Raw genomic sequence first — 20,624 nt, forward strand, 5'->3', positions numbered from 1 at the left:
AATTCAAATGTTATATCAATGGTAATTTCTGACTATAAGAAATGACAACTCTTTTGAGGGGGCAAAATGAATTGTGTTCCAAGCATCGGATCGAATTATAAATGATATTTAAATTGGAAACGCTAGTTTAGCGTCAATTTTGGTTAAAATTTCTTTTGAGACAACGTATGACCAGTATAAAGCAATGAAAGTATAAGTTTAATTATGCAAAAAATGCATTGAAATGCATATGTGAATACTTATGGCTATGTGTTTAATGTAAGCATACTCCACTCCAAGATGGCCGCGAAAGCTAAGCATTGAGTCTGTTGTTTATTTTGTCACTTAATCACGTGAGACTTTATTTATTGTTTGCACTTTGTTTTTGAAACTACCCGTGGCCAAGGCGAGTTTCCTCGCCGAAACGCGTTGGGTTGCTTTCCGTGTTCCATCACGATGCTGCAAATGATTGAATAAATGAAGTTGGAAAAGCGCACTTTGGACTGAATTTGTGATCTTTGATTCTCGAGGGGAGTGCAGAAGCGTAGCGCTGCTACGCATTGTGGACCTTTATATATATATATTTATATATATATATATATATATATATATATATATATATATATATATATATATATATAAACAGCAATCTCCTTTCAAATGAAAAGAAGCAGAAACCTAAGCGGGGGTGAAAGGCAGCTCCATTTTAATAACAATTCAAAGGCGAATGCATTTCGGCCGGTGTGGCCTTCGTCAGCGCCTGCAATATATATATATATTAATACCAGGATCTCGCCCTGCAGGATCCGGTGCCCCCGGTAAAATGGAGATGTTTCTGGTGATATATATATATATATATATATATATATATCTCCAAAGGTCGTCGTTTTTGCTTCTGCTTCCCCCACAGAACAACGAAAGGAGCGAGACCACAAAGTAGGTGCAGTTTCTTCAGTGCATTTATTTGTGCGTAGAGTTACAGCCTGCAATCCACCATGACGCGTTTCACCTCAAAAGAGGCTTGATCACATAGCGTGCCATGGACACAAACAAGGGAATTTAAAGTGCTAGTGCTTAACTGGATACAGCTGTGCTGGTTACCTTTAGTAAACAGTAAAAACATACTACACTGAGTTAGCGAAGGATAAAGGGCATAGTGCCCTACGGGTTCTAAAGCACATAGATGCTGGAACGAAGAATGTATTAACTTTAAAAACATGCATATAAATAAATAAATTCATATATATACAAAGTTTAAAATTCCCATTCCTATTTCAAAGATATGTACTTTCATTTATATACACATTGTTTATAAAGAGAATTTCTTTCACCATGTGTATTTTGGTTAATACATTTCATGTACAACATATTGTTTTCATAAGTGCTGTAAGAACCCAGAGTTGTCACTTCCATACAATGCTCGATTGATGTGTAGGTTACACTGTTAAGAAAATCACGCCCAAGTGGGCATAACCCACCACTGCACAAGCTCATAAATCCAATATAATGACGCACTGATAAATTACTCTTTTAAGGTTACTGCAGATCAAAAATTGTAATAAAGTGAAAAGTGCCAATACTAGTATTAATAACATACTACAGTTCACAGCAGGCTGCAGAGTCAAATATAAGCAGATCGAGATCCTTTCTGGGGGAACTATTCAGAAACCCATAATTAATCAAATTCGAAATTGATGTCATAAGATGTAATGTGTCTATTAACAGGTTAACAAAGACTAGAGGCAGGTGTATAAATCCTCGCTAGCATTCAACCCTCCAGGATTCTTCGTGTTGAACTCAAGAATAAATCTGGTTTCCAACAGGCGCAGTTTAGCGTCCCGATTTCCCCCTCTTTTCAGAGGCAGAACTGAGTCAACAAGAAAGTACTGTAGGCCACTGGGGTCACTGTTATGTACTGTTTCGAAGTGCCTAGCCACTGGGTAGGCTTGGTCCTTTCCAGAAATTGCGCTAAGGTGCTGTAAAATGCGCTTGTGTGCAGGTGGGCGGGTACTGCCCACATATTGTAGTCCACAAGGGCATTGTAAGACATATACAACGTATTCTGTCTTGCAAGTGAGTCTCTTGTTAATCACAAAGGGCTTTTCTGAAAAAGGGCGTGAAACCTGTGTCTTGTTAATCCCGTGGCGACAGGCTTTGCACTTTAGGCACTTCTTGAAACCTGTAATGTGATCCATCCAGGATTTAGTGGGTTCTAGTGTATTGCTGACTAATGCACTGGCCAAACTGGGGGATCTACGGAAAGTGAGACTGGGTTTATCCGGTACCAGGCTCCCTATGATTGGGTCACCTTTAACTAGATTCCAGTTTTTACTCAGGATTTTCCTAATTTGGGAATGTTGGTTACTGTAGGTAACAATGGCTCTAGATTGAATTAGCTCATTGTTAGCATTCTCTGCATTCGGTCTGATTTTAGGCACCAGAGATTCCTCCCTTGTCGTTTTTTTAGTACGTCTAATCGCTCCATCTATTAGAGTACTGTTGTATCCCCTCTTCAGAAACCTGGCTTTGCTGGCTTGTTGAGCCAGATCACATTCTGAATCAGAGCTACAGATTCTCCGTAACCTTAACATCTCCCCATAGGGGATGCTACGGATTAGATGTTGGGGGTGCTGGCTGCTGGCATGAAGAACTGTATTACCAGCAGTAAGTTTTCTGTGCAATTTTATTTGCAGAGTGTTATCCCTGACATAAACCTCTACATCTAAGAAGGTGACTCTCTCTCTGTCGATGTGAAATGCAAATTGAAGGTTTAGATTGTTTGTGTTGAGTTCTTTCACAAATTCCGTTGCCTCTTCAGGCGACCCCTTCCAGATCATGAACCGATCATCAATATACCTTAAGTAAAGCATTACCTTATTGTATTATAGTCTCTTTATGTTGGTCCATGAGGACCCGCTCCTCCCACAGCCCCATATGCAGACAAGCGAAGCTGGGGGAGAAGCAGGCCCCCATAGCCACCCCTCTCATTTGTTGGTATATTTGATTATTGAAAATGAAAAAGTTCTGTTCCAAGCATAATTTTAACATACCAATAATCATCTTATTGTGTTGTACACACTCTATGGGGTGTTTGTTGAGGTAATGTTCAACTGCTTTTATACCATCACAGTGTCGAATTGATGTGTATAGCGAGGTAACATCCATGGTGATGAGCAGCAGTTCGTCATCCCAAGTAATTGAGGCCAATTTGCACAAAAAGTCAGTGGTGTCTCTGACGTAAGAGCCCAAGTTCTTTACCCATTCTTGTAGGAAGTAGTCAATATAGCGGGAAATATTTTCCGTGGAGCTATCTATGGCCGATATTATTGGCCTCCCAGGGGGCATTAGAGCATCCTTATGCACCTTGGGCAGCAGATAGAAGCTGGGGATGACTGGATGGTCTTTTTTCAAGTATCTATATTCATCAAACGAGATTAATCCACTGCTCCGCCATGCCATTAGTTTAGAACTCTGGTCGTTCCATGCTGTTCTGATGGTGGACAGATTGCTCTTCTTGTAGCAGTCCACATCCCCCAGTTGTTGCTCAGCCTCTTTGATGTATTCCTCACGTTTCCAGAGAACAACATTGCCCCCTTTATCGGCTGGCTTAACAATGATTTTATCCTCAGCTTTCAATTTCTTGACCAGGTTGTGATAGCATTGATTTTGTCTGTTGGTAACTGTCTCTTTTTTATTAGAAGCTATATATATATATATATATATATATATATATATATATATATATATACACATATATATATATACAGTTGTTGTTTGTTTACCACTGACCCAGGGCTCTTTCTGTACACACTATAATGTGATTATCTATTATATGTTGAAGTGTGTCTTTTTTAATCATAGCTTGTTTAAATTAATGAAAACATATATATATATAAAAAAATTATATTTTTTAGAATAAAAATATTGAGAAATGATATACTCTATGAGTGACATATATATTTGGAGTTATTGCCTCTCTATATGAATACTGAGTGGGGGATTCTTCTCATGTTTTATACTGATTAACGCTCGCTGCCTTAAATTATTACTGAGCTTTAGAGTGCAGCTTTTGTGTGCTACTTGTGTTGAGCAGGATCAAAACCGGACTCTCAGTCCTGTTCCTCAGTCTGTTGTGAGTCAGGACTCCCATCTTCTGCAGAGGTGAGGAATGCGCTGTAGACAGCTCTTCTGACTGCTGCGGCTAGCTGAACTGGCGATCCTGTATAATTATTAATGTAAAATCTCAGACTATGTCATACCCTGTATACATTTTACTGTATAACGTCTAATGTATAATGTCTATCTATTGCTGCTGTATGTATCTACCTCTTAACATTGAGAAAATCTACAAATTCTTATCTATAACTACCTCATGTAATCTGATGCGCTCTGATACCTAAGGGTCTTGTTCGCGCTATAGAAAACTCTTAAATAAATAAATAAATAAATTAAATACTTGTGCAACCCAGGACTAGACACTGTGTGCATCCCTACCCGACCCCCACTAAACACATGTAGTGGTGAGGTGTGAGAAGTTGTTAACTCCTCATCATCAAGGGCCGGCAGGGGAGGGAGGCAGGGGTGGCCCGCAGACTCCAGACACTGGAGGCAGAGCCTGGCACAAAAAAAAATTACCCTGCAGCACAAGACCCTATGGCCCTCCCCACAGTGATCACTGTGAGAGAGAGGGCAGTATGAGCGGCAAAGAAAAGCAAGCTTTGGAAATGTAATGGGTCTCACATTTGCTTGAGTTAGAGCTATTGGCATTGTAAATGACAATATCTTTTACCCATGTGTTATGGAGTGTATGCATGTGGTATGTAGTGGAATTATGTGGGTTGGATTGGAACTGTGTTGTGGAATTGTTTGGTGTCAAGTGGATTTGTGTAGTGGAATTATGTGGCTTGGTGTGCAGTGGAAATATGTGGATAGTAATTATGTGGTATTGACTGCACTGGAATTATGTGGAGTGGTATTGTGCTATGAAGCGTAATTATGTGGAATGATATTTTGTGTTGTCGAGTGGTATGTAGTAGGGGTGGGCGGTATTTGCGTGGTAGCGTTTCGCAAAGTTCTGCAAAACTGTTAAAAATCTCCGCAAGCTACGCAGAATCCCACGAGCACGCGGAATTGCTTGTTCCTCCTGTTCGCGATGCGTTTTCCCTGTTCGGGGACAATGCTAGGGAGAAATATCTCGCAAACTTGCCCATGCAGTCGCCAGTTGGGGCGGTCATCTTGTTTCACTTGTCCTGCCCGCTCGCGATGCCTGTATTCTATTCGCGACCGCAGATGTCCGATGGCGCGCCCGAATGACGTGTTCGCGATAGCACACTCTTGCAGGATCGCGCGGCCGGCTACCTAAATCTTGTGGCGCACGCAAACGGATAGGAAAACTCGCCGGCAAACGCAGGGATCCCGGTAAGTCGCTGCCGCGTGCACGAACAAGGAAAAAATTCAGCTACGGATCGCGGAATTTTCGGCAATTCTGCGTTCAACGCGGAATTGCCAAAATTCCGCAAATTCCGCAAGTGGAGCGCAATTTACCGGCCAGGCCTAGTATGTAGTAGGGATTAATTATGTGGTGTGGTGTTGAACTTTGTGGCATGTGGCATGATGTGGAAATCTATGGTGTGGATTGGATGTATGTGTTGCATTGTGTAATTGTGTAATTGTGTTGTTAAGTTGAATTATGTGGTTTAGTGTTCAATTATGTGGTGTGGATTGGAAATATGTGGTGTTGAATTGTGTGCCTTGGAACTGTGTGGATAACTTTGCCTTTTTGGTGACAAAAATGACAAATAGGTAGGAGCTAAGCTCCAGATCTGTTTTGTATCGATGACTCAACTAGTTGATTAGTGGTGCAGGTGGACAGTGGGTCATCCGTACCAGCTAAAACATTTGTCAGGTCCTAAATCTCTAAAGTAAGTATTTGTCAGTGATGTCCAAATGGTGCTAGAGATGTACTATTTTATATGAGAGGCTTGAGTGGCTGAATGCTTGCACTCTGGAGGTATAGTTTGATTGTGCACAGTGGGAAAAAGGAAGGGTAGCATTTTGGACAAAGTGTCGTAAATTGGAAAATTGTTTACTGACCCATTGGGCCTTGAGTGAAGTGAACATTTGAAAAGAAACCATAAGTAATAGAGTCCTAGCTAACAATCATTTTGCATTTGTTGTCCTTAAATTTAGTGTTTTGAAACAGCCCCTTTAGCTAATTTGACAATCTGTTGGAAATTGGTTAATTGTTATATAATCCCTTGTGTCTCGAATGGTGTGAATATTCCCAAACAAAAACAAGTAGCAGAGTTCCATCAAATAATCTTTGCACATCTGCAGAATGAAAATTCAGTAACTGCGAACTGGCTGTTTAATGTTTCCAATATATATTGTATACTGCCATTTAGTATGGTCATTTCTGGAGACATTACAGAACAAAAACACTAGTGGTGCGGTTGAAGGTAGGCCACCTATAGCTTGGGGCCATGGTAGAATCAAAATGACTATAGTCTAGCTTGTTCACAATTTTAAAATTTTCTACATTTTGGGCACATTTATCTAGAGCGAATTTATCCTGAAGGAATGTGAGCTTTTTAATGACTAAGTTGTAATTTCCATCAAATGTTTATGCAGTTTTATATAGCGCGAACTGGACCCAAAAGTTTGGTCGTGCTTTATATAAGTGCCAGTTATAGCAAACAAAGACACCTTCATTGTGCCCTGGATCATGTGAAGGTGAGCCAACATTGACACTTGAATCTTGTTTCTCTGTTTCAAACTCGGCATATCTGGCCATTATGCCATATACTCTCATTGCTCTTCTGCCGCCCTGTTCTCCCAGGTGGTCCAATGTAATTACGTACAAGGTTCCAGCAACATAAGAGATCAAGAGGTAAAACAACCCAGAATAGCGTGAAGTCACCGAGGGACTAGACTAGAGAAACTCAAATGATTTGCTTTCTCGGAGCATAAAGAGATTTAGCACTGTATGCCTGATTTCATTTGATTTTCAGAGATGTTAAATGTTTGTTTAGTTTAAGAAGGCATCACCGAGCTCTTGAAAAAATAGAAGCCAAATATGCTGTCAGTCATACTACTTTACAATCGATTAAAATTGCCTTTAGGGAACCGAGTCTACGAAGAATTGTTGTTTACAGCAATCCCCTCGATTCTTGCATTTACGTGCTTACAATGTAAAAGTTGCCTACTTAGAAGCTTTAAGAGCATAAGAAAGCCGTAGGCTGGAAGTCATGGGACTTTGAGCATGTTTGCTGCTGCAAAGCTGTATACCAGGTCACTTTTGAAATACCCACCTGACCTGTGGAGAAAGTATTTTAGTTATGCCCAACTTTGATTAGAGTTTCTCTCCGTATAACAGTAAACTCTGTTGAAAACAAGAGTCGGAAGTGACAGCAGAAAAAAAGAAGAAAGGCACAGCCACCATACTTAAAGATAAAGCTTGGCGTGCCCCGCTGGAAGTGCTTGGTATTCACTGTAAAAAAAAAAAAAAGTTCCAAAGACAGGATTTACAATAGCACATGTAAAAGAGGAGAAGTCCCGGGGGCGATCTATGGGAGTCAACATTTGAGAAAAAAGGTGGGACAAGCAGGAAGCATTATTCAATTAGAAGCAACGTTTTAAGGTCACTTAAAAATACCAATTAGAAGCTGGAGGTGGGTCGTAAGCCCCTGACTGAATGCAGCAGGTCGAGAGGCCGTGCATGCACTGCCTAAGCTTGACCTAAAAAAAGCTGCTGCCCGTTGCATGACTTGGCCTAATGACTTGTGATGTTGTAAAACAACGAGGCATGGCCAGTGCTGCCTGATCCATGTGCTGCTGCCAGGAGGGCAGTCACTGTTGTTGTTTAAACTTAGACCACGTGGTCTGCATAGCCCAAGCAGCTCGCAGTGGCTTGATCTGCAGCAGTGACTGTAATGCTAGGTGTCTGAGGAGTTCTCTCTTTGTGGATAGAACTTGGGATCATCCTAAAGTAGATTGTATAACCTCAATTGAAAAATTATTTTTAAAATCATCATTGTCTATCCTTCCCAAGATGCTTCAACTCTACTTCTGTATGCACAGTTAGCGGAGTGTGTGTGTGTATATAGTGACTTTCATCGTGCCCAACATATTTTCTTGGATGCTGCTTTGGAATAACCCAGATGAGGCGTGTTTTACAGACTCCATGTGAAATCTTATATTGAGGGAAGGTGTTATCTCTTTGTTAGTTTAAATATATAAAATCTTATATAAAAGTACAGGAGGACAACATTACCCTGCTTAGAAAAGTGAAAGGGGGTGCAAGCCTTACCTTGAAATGATATGTGGTCCAGCCATAGACCACTTTATGTTGAATTTATATTGGGGGGTTTAACAATGGTGATGTGACAAGAAAATGTAATCATACTATATCCTCATCAGGTGCTTGAGTGTGTTTAAACTATCCCATTAAATAGGTTATGCATTTTTTTCTTATTTTGTCCTGTATTTGAAGATGGGGGTGCAAGCCTTACCTTGAAATGATATGAGACCCAAAGGAGGCTTATATACACTCATCTCCATCAAACTGGCAGGCTCCATGAAGCAAGTAGATTCATCAACAGACAATATCTTATGTGTAGAATGGGCTAGGCCAAACCTCCCAATAATTTTAATTGTACATTTTTACAATGCACCGGATAAGGCTTCATGTAACACACATTTAAGGTCCTTATCCATTTTTCTTTCTCATTACAAGTCTCACCAAACAGCTTTATTCGAAATTCTGCTCATGGGAGATTTTAACATTCACCCCTGTGGCTGGGATTGTCTTTCTAAACAAGAATTGGCACCCCCTGGTGCCATAAGTCCCCATTTTGAACATACACCGCAGGGAATGGAGCTGGAAGAGCTACTTGCTGACGTAAATCTGTTTGAAGTCGCTGGGCCCGAGGGGGGGAACAGGGCAGCGACGTTCACAGGAAGAGATGCAAACACTGTTCTAGACTACATCTTTATTTCAGCGGGACTAGTTGATGCGGTATCCTCCCTGGAAGTCAAGGTCTCCGCCTTTAGTGACCATAATCCCCTGATTCTGACCTTAAATATTGGGAACAACAACACAACTCAGGTTGAGCGTCTGGGTGGTTGTTGTGATCCTATCGTACCCAAAGACCGGGGAAGAAGCTTAAATTGGTCCAAGGTGGTCCCGGACACATTTATTCAGCATCTTAAAGCAAACGTTCATGCAGATTTGTTAACATGCACAGACAGCTCGGCAGCTGACATTGACATTATTAATTCTTTCTCTAACATTTGCACACAAGTGAACTGTGATCTAACACTCAGGAAGAAGCTGAAAATAACCGCCCAAGGTGGTTCGATAGGGAATGCTCTAAGGCTCACAAGGGGCTTATGGTGGCCCTCAAACAGCAGCCAAGAAATCGTGAGCGGGTGACTGAGTGCAGGAAACTCTATAGACTAACTATTAATAATCGAAAAAAGTCAATAAAAAATGAGGCTTGGGACAATCTTACATCAATCAATATTCTGAAAGTCAGTTCCAAATTTTGGGCAGTGATCAACCACTCCTACTTCTCCAGGGAGGAAAACTCTATCATGGACTGTGTGATCCCCGAGGAAGACTGGGTTGCCCATTTTAGTCAAATATATAACAGCGAAGAGTTAATAGTACCAGACAGTCACCATTGGCTCACGGCCCCTGTTGTCCCCCTGCAATTTAGCGAGCATGAGGTTACTAGGGCCATCTTGGAAATGACAAAATGTAAGGCCCCGGGCCCAGATGGCGTTCCTGCAGATCTTTACAGGTTACCCCTGAATATGTGGGCTAAAATACTGACCAACGTCTTTAACTCCTCCTGTACAGCAGGGTTCCCCAAATCATGGTCATCTTACACCATCATTCCTATTTATAAGAAAGGTTCTCGAACAGACCCGGCCTGTTATAGGCCGATATCACTGATTGACTCTGCCGTCAAGATCCTGGGCAGGGTTATATTACATAGACTGGGGGATCACATAAAGGAGAAGGGGGTTCTTTCAGACCTGCAGTATGGGTTTAGGGCCAGGAGAGGAACCATGGATCAATGCCTAAACCTCCTCATGCTAGTAGGCAAATACACCAAGGCCAAGGAGGGAAATCTATATATGGCTTTTATGGACCTCTCCTCGGCCTTCGACCTGGTTAATCGATCTAAGCTATGGGCCATATTGGCCAGCCTGGGTATTGACCCCCCGCTGGTTAACTTCCTAGCGTCACTCCACACTGACCTGTCAGTTTCTATAAGAACCGACCGGGAGGGCAACTGTACCCGGCCTTTCCAGTCTAGAAGGGTTGTCAGGCAGGGTTGTATCCTGGCCCCCCTTCTATTTATCCTTTACATTAATTCACTGGGTAAAGAACTGGCGGTATCAACACCGGATATTCCACGAGTGGGGGACACCCTGGTGCCCGTATTACTATACGCAGACGACGCAGTGCTTTTAGCCCGCACAGGGGTAGGTCTGCAGAAACTCCTTGATGCATTTGGAGAGTTCATGGTTTCACTCGATCTGGCAATCAACAATACAATTAAAATTACGACCAGGAAGCTATCCCCAAATAACCTTGTAGGGTGCTTGTATACTTGGTGTTCCTTTTAGTGTTTTTTAAAACTGTTGTTTTAGCATGCCCATTTTTAATAATTTGTGTATGTATTGATATTAGCATAAAAGTTTAATGTCTTTTTAAATTGATGAAATGTGACATTGTATTTTTATATGTTTGATTGTGCTTTTATGATTTTAACAATCGAATAAAGCTTGTTTTGACTTGACTTGACTTGATATGTGGTCCAGCCATAGACCACTTTATGTTGAATTTATATTGGGGGGTTTAACAATGGTGATGTGACAAGAAAATGTAATCATACTATATCCTCGTCAGGTGCTTGAGTGTGTTTCAACTATCCCATAAAATAGGTTATGCATTTTTTTCTTATTTTGTCCTGTATTTGAAGATGCCAGGAAAATATGTGTTCTTGTCCTTCTGTAAATTTTTTTAACAAAGAATGGGTTACTAATGCCCTTGCTTTTTCTTATTCAACGGATATCTCTTTTTGATCTGTTTCGGTCGCTAAGTACTTCTGCCTGACAGACTGGTATGAAATAATTCATGAAATATGGATGTTATGAATGCATCTTTGTATTCTCTCCACATGTTGTAATCTAAATTTATTTATATTTTTTAAATTATTGTATTTGTAATTGCTAAAAAAATATTTTTAATATTCGCTATGTTGTATGATTTACATATAGTAATGGTAACGCTGCTATGTTTTAATGGATTTTAATCTGAATAAACAAAATTTTGACTTTGACTCCCATACACCTATAGTTGGTTCTGTGTCAAAATTACTTGTTCATGAATTCCCGCATGCCTATAATTGTTTCCCTACGAACTGTAGGGGGAGGGCGCTACGTTTCTCGTCGATTCCACCTGTCAAATTATGTTTTATTTGTCACAATTAGGTAGTTCCAGAGATGTTTTCCTGTCATAATAATGTTTTACATCTCATGGCTCATTTTCTTCATCCACAGGTGAATCCATATTTGATTCTCCCACTACTTTCTGTATAACTTTGCACTCTGTTCTTTATTTTATAGGTGAGTTTATCATCGGCCGCGTGATCAAAGCAATGAATAATAATTGGCATCCAGACTGTTTCCTTTGTGAGATCTGCAATGTAGCCCTTGCTGACCTGGGATTTGTGAAAAATGCTGGCAGGTGAGAAGGTTTAGATAACGGATGGATAGCCGATGTGACCAGGGTGCTAAAGAGATTTGAAGAGGAAGATGGTGGTCTTTGGTGGTACCCGTTTGGATTTAAACTGCGTACATCACTTCAGTGTCCAAAAATTATATGAGTTTCTTTATCTTATCTCAATTATCCATTACCTTTTCCTCGGGCTTCTTCGTTCCAGTCCTTATTCTGAGTGTGACTCTTACTATGGAGACTGAATTACTTTACTATTGCCCAATGATTTTAGAACATTACCTTTTTGCTACATAAGGGGGCTCACATCCCTTTCAGTTCGCCTCTATTCACAGTTGCTTCTTCCTCGCCTGTTGGCAGCACTGTTTCTCAGCTTGTAGTTCGCACTTCATTTTGTCATACTGCTTCATCCTGTGGAGATCGTACCTTGAGTGTAGACGTCTGGGACTGATGGCGTTCCGGTGGTTGCCTAACCTATGTGCCGCTTTTTCACTGAGCACAGGCTCCGTCCTTTCTTTTCCCTTTTGCGGGCGCTCTTTGAGCTTGGAAATAGGGGATGTTGGCAGCTGCTCCTTGGGTGATCGGAATTCTCCGGGGCAGGTAATGGTATTAGGCTGGCCTGGACCTGGGCTTTGCCTTAGTGGCTATCCACTGTTATTCCCCACACCACAGCTGCTTTGCGGTTATGGTGGTGTTGGAGGAGGGTATGGGTACTTTCACCTTCATGACTGCTGTAGCACGCCACACATTTATTCCTTGGGCCTGGTGCCTTAATTTCCTTTCTCCCTCTTGCTGGGATTTTTCCTTTTTCTATGTGGACTTCTTTGCTCCTTATATTTGTCTTCTATTCCATTCTCCGAATTTCTACAGCGTAGGCTCCCTTGCTGTATTCCTTGCAGTTGGTGTGTTCCTTCACACTGGTATTGAGGTTGTGTCATATGGAAACGTGGTATTTCTGACTCTGTTTATGGCTTCTGAGGACATAGCGCAAGCCTGTAATTCTTGATAGATCAAACACAAAAAGGTGATTTGAGAAATGCTTGCAAATAGTCTAGTACACAAAAGGTGATGGGAGGATGCTTGCAAGACATCTAAGCAATGGCAGTTGCTTGGCAGTAGCATTCCAACCCATTGTTCTTTTGCTCAGCATACCACCTTAGATTAGACCCAGCCAAATGCAAGTCAGTCTTGGCCCTACTCCAAGAGGAACAGACCAGCCAAAACTGCCAAGCCAGGTCCTCTCTGAACCAGAATACAAGCAACCCAGGGTTGATTTCACCCTGATTGAGGCTTTTAATTCGGTTGTTGCTTAGTTCCAGTAGCACATTGAGCAAGAAACCCACGTCTGGACATACCTTTGTCTACATAAGGCGTTTCATCAATCACACAAAAGGTGATGGGAGGAGGCTTGCAATAAGTCTAACCACTGGCAATCGCCCAGGGTAGCATTCCAACTCATCATTCTTTTGCCCAGTGTACCACCTCAGATTAGACCCAGCCATATGCAAATCAGTCTTGACCCGGGTGCAGTAAGAACAGTCCTATCTGAACTTCCAGGTCATCTTTGACTTGGAACACAAGCAACCAAAGACCAGTTTCGCCCTCATTAGGGCTTTTTAGTCGGGTGTAGCTTTGTTCCTGTGGCACACTGAGCAAGAGACCAATGTCTAGGCATACCCACGGCCACTTAAGGCATTCTATCCTACACACATAAGGTGATGGCAGGATGGTTGCATTAGGTCTAACCACTGACGATTGTTCGGGGTAGCCTTCCAACCCATCATTCTTTTGCACAGCATACCACCTCAGATTAGACCCTGGCCAGCCATATGCAAATCAGTCTTGACCCTGCTCCAATAAGAACAGTCCAGTCCGACTGACAAGCTAGGTACTCTGAACAGGAACACAAGCAACCCAAGACCAGTTTCGCCTTGAGTGAGGCGTTTCAGTCCGATGTAGTTTGGTTCCAGTTGCACAATGAGCAAGGGACCCATGTCCGGGTATACCCTTTTCCTCTTAAAGTTTTACATCAAACATGCAAATGGCTGGACTGCTCCCACTGGAGCAGGGTCAAACTGATTTGCAAATGGATGGGTCCAAATTGAGGTGTGTAAAATAACGATGAACTGGGATGCGGCCCGAGTAATTACCAGTGGCTTAAATGAATTCAAACATTCCATCCATCACTTTTTTTGTATAGTGTATAGTGTGTCTCCTTAATTGGGACGAGTATGCCAAAATGTGAGTCGTGTGCACACTGTCACTGGACTCAAGCTATACCTGGTAGATGAGCCCTAACAAGGGCAAAATCGGTCCTGGGCTGCTTGTATTTCGGTACAGGGAGGACCTGGCGGACAAGTCAGGCTGGACTGCTCTCATTGGAGCAGGGTCAAGACTGATTTGCATATGGCTGGGTCCAAACGGAAGTGGCATGGTGTGCAAAATAGCAATGTACTGGGATGTGGCCCGAGTAATTGCCAGTGGCTTAAATTAATTCAAGCATTCCTTCCATGACTTTTTGTATACTTTAGTGTGTCACCCTAAGTGGGACGGGTATGCTCAGACTTTGGTATTGTGCACACTGTATCACTAGAATCTGGCTGCACCAGGCTGATAAGCTCTAACTATGGTGAAACCAGTCCTGGGTTACTTGTACTCTGGTTCAGGTTGGACCTGGCCTGGCAATTCAGGCTGGAATGATCCCTTTGGAGCATGGTCAAGACTGATTGAATATGGCTGGGTCCAAACTGAGGGGCCCCAGTGTGAAAAATAATGATGGACTGGGTTGCGGCAGTGTCTTAGATTAAATCGAGCATTCCATCCATCACTATTTTTGTATACTTAAGTACAAATAGCCTAAACCACTGGCAATCGCTCTGGTTAGCATTTCAACCAATTGTTTTTCGCCCACTGTGCCACCCCAGACAGAAGCTCGTCTTATGCAAATCAGCAGTTACCCTGCTCTTCATGGAAACAGTCCACCCTGAACTGCCAGGCACGCCCCCCTCTGGAACGGAACATAAGCCATACCAGACTGGTTTCAGCCTTGTTAGGCTTTGTCAGAGAGGTATAACTTTGATCCTTATGATACAGAGAGCAAGGGACCCACAGGGGTTTTGCTTGCAAATAGTTTAAACCTCTGGTTGCCTATCTCTCTGGGTAGCATTCCAACACACCTTTTTTCTCCCACTCTGTACTCTAGACAGATGCCCTCTTTATGGAAATCTCTTCTGACCCTGCTGCTCATGGTAACCGTCTAACCACTGGAAATCGCTAGGGGTGGGACTCCAACTTACCATTTTTTTGCCTAGAATACCACCTCAGATTAGACTTAGTCATATACATATCAGTCTTTACCCTGCTGCAATAAGAACAGTCCAGTCCGAACTGCCAAGTCCTCTCTGAACCGGAACACAAGCAACTTAAAACCAGTTTCCCCTTGTATGCAACTCTTCAAACAGGTGTAGTTTGGTTCCAGTGGCACAGTGATCAAGTGACCCACATCTGGGCATACCATTGGCCACTTAATGCATTGCATCAAACACACAGAAGGTGATTGGAGGATGCTTGCCATAAGTCTAACCATTGGCAATCGCTGGGGTAGGATTCCAACACATCATTCTTTTGCCCAGTATACAACCTCAGGCTCGACTCCACCATATGCAAATCAGTCTTGACCCTGCTCCAATAGGGGAATATAAAAGTGGTCCGTGACCAATTCTTCAAACAATATATTAATTAATTACAATCGTCAATCTGTATTGAGTGAATATACTCCAATACTGATAATCCATAACCAAAAACAAAATACACGCACTCGACAAGGGTTTCAAGAGTGCACATATTACAGTGACCACAAAAGTATATGCGCCAAATGGATTTCTAATTTTTCATATGTCATTTATTTTAACATTTGGGAAAAATAATTCATAAAACAGGTTGCGCGTAGTAGAAAAAGAAGAAGGGGAGGGTAGTGGTGGTGGTAAGTGATAACGATGTGGATCAAAGATTTTAGGCAATAAAACAATTGGAATTTTTCAAGAAGACTAATAATCAAATACAGTCAGTAAGACCTGTCCAATATACAAATATTCTTTTACATGTCATCTGTAAATTTTGTTTTTAACAACATGCACAAAATGCATTCTCCGTGGTTGGGTTTGGGGAAGAGAGGTATAATCTATTATCTCTTCATAGATGCACTACAGTGGGAAGAGTAACCGCAGAGTTCCTCCAAGTTAAATTAGAACCCAAAAAAGAGGACATCTTGGATTTAATCTATCCTCCACTGGCGAGGAAACTGTACACGCAATTTAGGATTGGCTGTCTCCCCCTCAGGGCATTCACAAGCAAATGGGTCAATACAGAGAACCCCATGTGTCCGGCATGTAAATACAATCTAGAGGATGAAATCCATGTTTTGTTTTTTCGCCCTGCCTATCAGGCCACTAGGAAATGCTGGCTAATACCACTGTGTAGAAATTTAGGCTTCAGCCAATGTGCCCAAGCATGCAGGGTTTTAAAGTATGATACCCATCCCCCAGTTGTCTTTGCTGTTTCGCGGTTCCTAATTGGTATGTGGCACAGACGAAGAAAATTTCTGTAAAAAAATCTCCTGTAATTAGAACACTGCATTCAATGTACATCTTGATAACTTTAATGTTTCATTTGATTTTAGATGCTTGAATTTTACTCGGATATGTTATTTATTGTTTTATCCCTACTTCGTGAAATGTATGTATTTTATCTGCACTTTTATGGTCCGTTTTGACCGAAATAAAGTTATTTGATGATGATAATTGAAGTATTGTGCAGAGACACTAATGAGAAGATCTCTCCTTGGAAAACCTATATATCACACTATGTGCCACGCTATGTATAGATAAATAAACACTTCGAACCACAACCAGTCAATCAACGCCCATACTGTATTCAATGTGTTATCTTCTCAACAAAACGAGTACCACAGAGATATCAAAATGCACAAAGCTTTTATGACGTGTCTCTTACACAATATTTGTGCACGTTTCAATATGCAGTGCCGTTCATATCACAAAGATGTTATTATTACACAATATAAAACAATTCATGAAAAAACAATATGGCCCAAATTAAAACCCACAAATCGGACAAAAATTATTGTTAAAAACAGAATCCGAGGAAGAAGCATTAGCCAGTACAGATATGTCTATAGAACTGTTACAGATCCGCTATCAACATCAATTAGAATCCTGATGAAATAGACACGTTTTCATCTGTAGCATCCCAATGTAAAGCAGATTTTGCATACAAATGATTTCAACGCGTTTCAGTGGAGTTGAGAGTCTCTAACCACCTTCTTCAGGACAGTATAGATAAATGTAATTCTCCCAAAATATTAAAAGAGTACAATATCAAATAATGAGATCCAACAAATCCAAATATAGGCCTTCATGTTACTTGAGGAGTACTGTGTTTCTCAGCAATTCTTTAGAGATCCCCACTTGTGCACTGGTGATCGACTCAGCCACTTTCTAACATATGGTTGTATTGATAAGAGGATTTGCTGCCTGCCACTGATAAATGTCATAGTATGGCTGTTGGTCCCAATGTATAAAAACTCCTATTTTCTGATTTCCTCAATGTTTATAGAAACCGCCTCCACTACTCCATTATTAAACACATAGACCCTCTCAAGGTCTCTATAGAGGATATTATCTGCTACTAATTCTCCAAAATGCTGAGTTAGCATATTCTTCATCTGTATTCGTTTGGCTGCAGTTGCAGCATACATGCATAACAGGGAACACAAATCCCTTCTCCATTTAACTATTCTTAAAGCTTTCATGGAGGGTCTTAAGGGGGTCATATCTCCGAAAACTCATCCAGCCCTCATGTGGAACTTGAATGTAGATCTCACACTGCTCATGGGCGAATATAGCTCATTTCAACGGGTGCTTTTACTTTGCGGCATTTCACAACGCGGTTGTTACAACGACCACGTTATTACAACGCGATGCCATTACTACGGAAGTCATTACATCGACTTGCAGTAGATGGCGCCGCAACATTAGGAATGTATAATTTACTATTCCAGCTCCAGCCTACGCAACAGTAGTGAAGGTGTTGGAATAGTAAATTATACTATCCTTATGTTAGAGCGCCATCTACTGCAAGTCGATGTAATGACTTGCTTAGTAATGGCATTGCATTGTAACAACATAATTATTGTAAAGGCATCACGGTCTAATGTCCGCGATGTAAAGGTTGTTTCACCTCATGGGATCACTCTTTGAATAGTCTGCTTCTGGGGTTTGCAGTTTTTGTTGTAGAAGGTAGTCTTTTTTTTTCCATATTTTTTTATTGAGATTTATTTTACCCAACAGTAACATAATGAAGGCACCAATCGTACCAACACCTGATGTGCGAGTGAGCATTACTAATAGTCATAACAAGGACTGTGGACATGGAGTACACTGATCTCATTTCAACAGGAAGTCAATTCTCCACAGCAAATCCCTGTGGCACCTCTCCTCATGAGCCTTCCGCACACCTCCATTTGCTTACACGAGTACAGAGCCAGCCACAAGGTCCGGGTTCTGGGGTCAGGTCTACAGTGTCATATCACTTTGTGTTCCTGTCATTGGCCCCTGATCGTCGTAAACTTGTGGAAGCATTCCCTTCCCAGTACATGAGGTTCACCAACCTGTCTGCAACACTCCATATTAGACCTCCATTCCTCCACTGACTGGACCTCCACTCTCGCCCAGTATTGTATGATGTCATGTCTTGCGAGCACCTGAGCTGTGCTACAAAGGAGGAGTGTGCATCTGTCGAGGGTCCCTTCCCCCCAGATACCCTGGGAGAACCACCCGGGGTTAAGCACTAGAGAGTCTTCCACTTGTAAGGAAATCCTGTCTGAATGCCCTACCAGAACCCCTTCATTCTTTGACACTCCCAGATCAGGTGTAGCAGAGTACCCCGTTGGCCACACTCTCTCTGGCATTGGTCAGTGTCTGTTGTGCTCATTGTGTGTACCCTTGTATGGGTGAAATAGACCCAGTGAAGTCATTTCAGCTGAACCAGCTGTAATCTGGCCTGTATAGCAAACTTCCCCAGGTTACCTACATGCCGTCCTTCATTTAGCATCCTTAAGCCTACGCAGGTCATACTCCCATTTGTCTCTCAGAGTCTGTAGGGAGGATTGACTGTTGACGAGGAGTGTGGAGTATATCAGTAATGTGGCGTGTCTATGTATGAGGGTCCCAGCGAGGTCTGCTCCACTAGATCTAAGACTGGTCCATCTTACCTGTAAAGATCGACCAAACTTGCAGATAGTGTAAGCACTGGTCCCTGGGTATGTCAAATTGTCCCTGCAATTCCCCAGAGGGCCGCTACCCCGTTTCATCTTGTAGGTCCCCTAACTTCGACATTGCCAACATATCCCTTTGTCTGTGGCCTGTCACCCAGCGCACTTAAATCCCATATTGGAGTTTCCAGTGTCTGCCCAACTTATCTTGTGCAGTGCCCATTTCCAGATCGGAATTAATTACTTTGGCTGTTGCTCCAGGAGAGCCAAGGACCTTTCTGTTCTATAGAGCTGTCTAGCATAACCCTGTGGGTCTTGTACCGTCTAGTCTGCCAGTAGGGAGGCTCCCTTTAGTCCATGAAGGACCAGTCGTTTACCGCCAGCAGTTGAGTTGCTCAATAGTATAGGCGTAGATCTGGAAGCGCAATTCCCTCGTCTATCGATCGCCTGATCAGGGTGTGAAGTGCTCTCCTTACAATGCCACTGTACTATAGCAAGGCTCTCATCTCTGCCTCCGCCGCTTTAAGGAAATGATCTGGGTCGTTGAATAACTTGTTTTGAGAGTGTAAAGGATTTTGGGCTGATATATCATCTTATAAAGGGCGAATCTCCCCAGCAGCTATAGGGAAAGTTGAGGCCAATGGCCCACATCTCTGTGAAAGCCCGCCAGAATACGGCCCATATATACCCAGGTAGGTGAATCTGGTCTCATCCCAGATCAGAGGACTTGACCACATATTTTGGGGTTTCCAAGTCGAGAGTGGGTACACAACGGACTTTCTTCTACTAATAGTGATACACAGGAAGAGTCAGAAAACTTGAAGGCTTTTGAGAATTCTCAGAAGAGAGTGATTCCGGTCCACAGATTACAATAAGACATCATCAGCATGCAGAGAAATAACATACTCCCAGTCACCATCCCTTCAGAATCGCCTTAAAATCCTCCAAGCGAGCTCCATTCACTAGCTCCTTCTCCGTATGTCTTTGGTATTTATAGTGTACCCACGTCAGGAAGGATGGGCCAAAACACTTTATCTCTAGCAGCACCATGAGGTGGAGCCATTCTGGGGAGTCAATCTTTTTCTCGCCACCTAGCGCCAACAGTACCACCAGCTTCTTCACCCTCTTGTCTACAGACCAGTCACCCAGATAAATGCCGGAGGTTGTGTCTAGTGGACCGGTAGAGCATAAAGCGAGATTGGTCCGTTGCCACAATACTATCGATCACCTGCATTAGGTGTTTCACCAAAAGTTTGGGAAGTATTTTGGTTTCAATGTTCAGAAGAGATATCTCCTATATGATGCGCATTCATCTGGCGCCTTCCCTAGCATGTGTATTAGGACAATAATTGCCTGTTGGGGGTCTCCAGGAAGCTCGCCCCTCTCCCTGGATTAATAAAACATGTCTTGGAGTGGCTGCACCATCTTACTATCGACACATTTAAAGAATTCCGGGTGTAGGCCGTTGGGTCCCAGGGAATTCCCACTCTTGATTTGGAAAGGGACTCCTCAATCTCCTTCAGCATTAGTTCGGCATCTAGGGATTTCCTGGCTTCCTCTCCCAACTGCGGGGCCGTAATTTTGTTCATGAATTTATGCATGCCCCCC

At 42.3% G+C, this 20,624-nt stretch overlaps 1 protein-coding gene across 2 annotated transcripts in view; it reads left to right on the forward strand.

Moving 5' to 3' along the window:
• LIMS2 (LIM zinc finger domain containing 2) overlaps positions 1-20,624 on the forward strand; it is a 354,252-nt gene that overhangs the window by 95,628 nt on the left and 238,000 nt on the right. For both annotated transcript variants that reach the window (XM_086943811.1, XM_086943812.1), the window contains exon 4: positions 11,620-11,740. In XM_086943811.1, the coding sequence (XP_086799937.1) occupies positions 11,620-11,740 (121 nt within the window). The remainder of the gene's footprint in view (positions 1-11,619; positions 11,741-20,624) is intronic.

The sequence above is a fragment of the Lissotriton vulgaris genome, chromosome 11, assembly GCF_964263255.1.
Source record: "Lissotriton vulgaris chromosome 11, aLisVul1.2, whole genome shotgun sequence".
In the NCBI taxonomy this organism is placed as follows: domain Eukaryota; kingdom Metazoa; phylum Chordata; class Amphibia; order Caudata; family Salamandridae; genus Lissotriton; species Lissotriton vulgaris.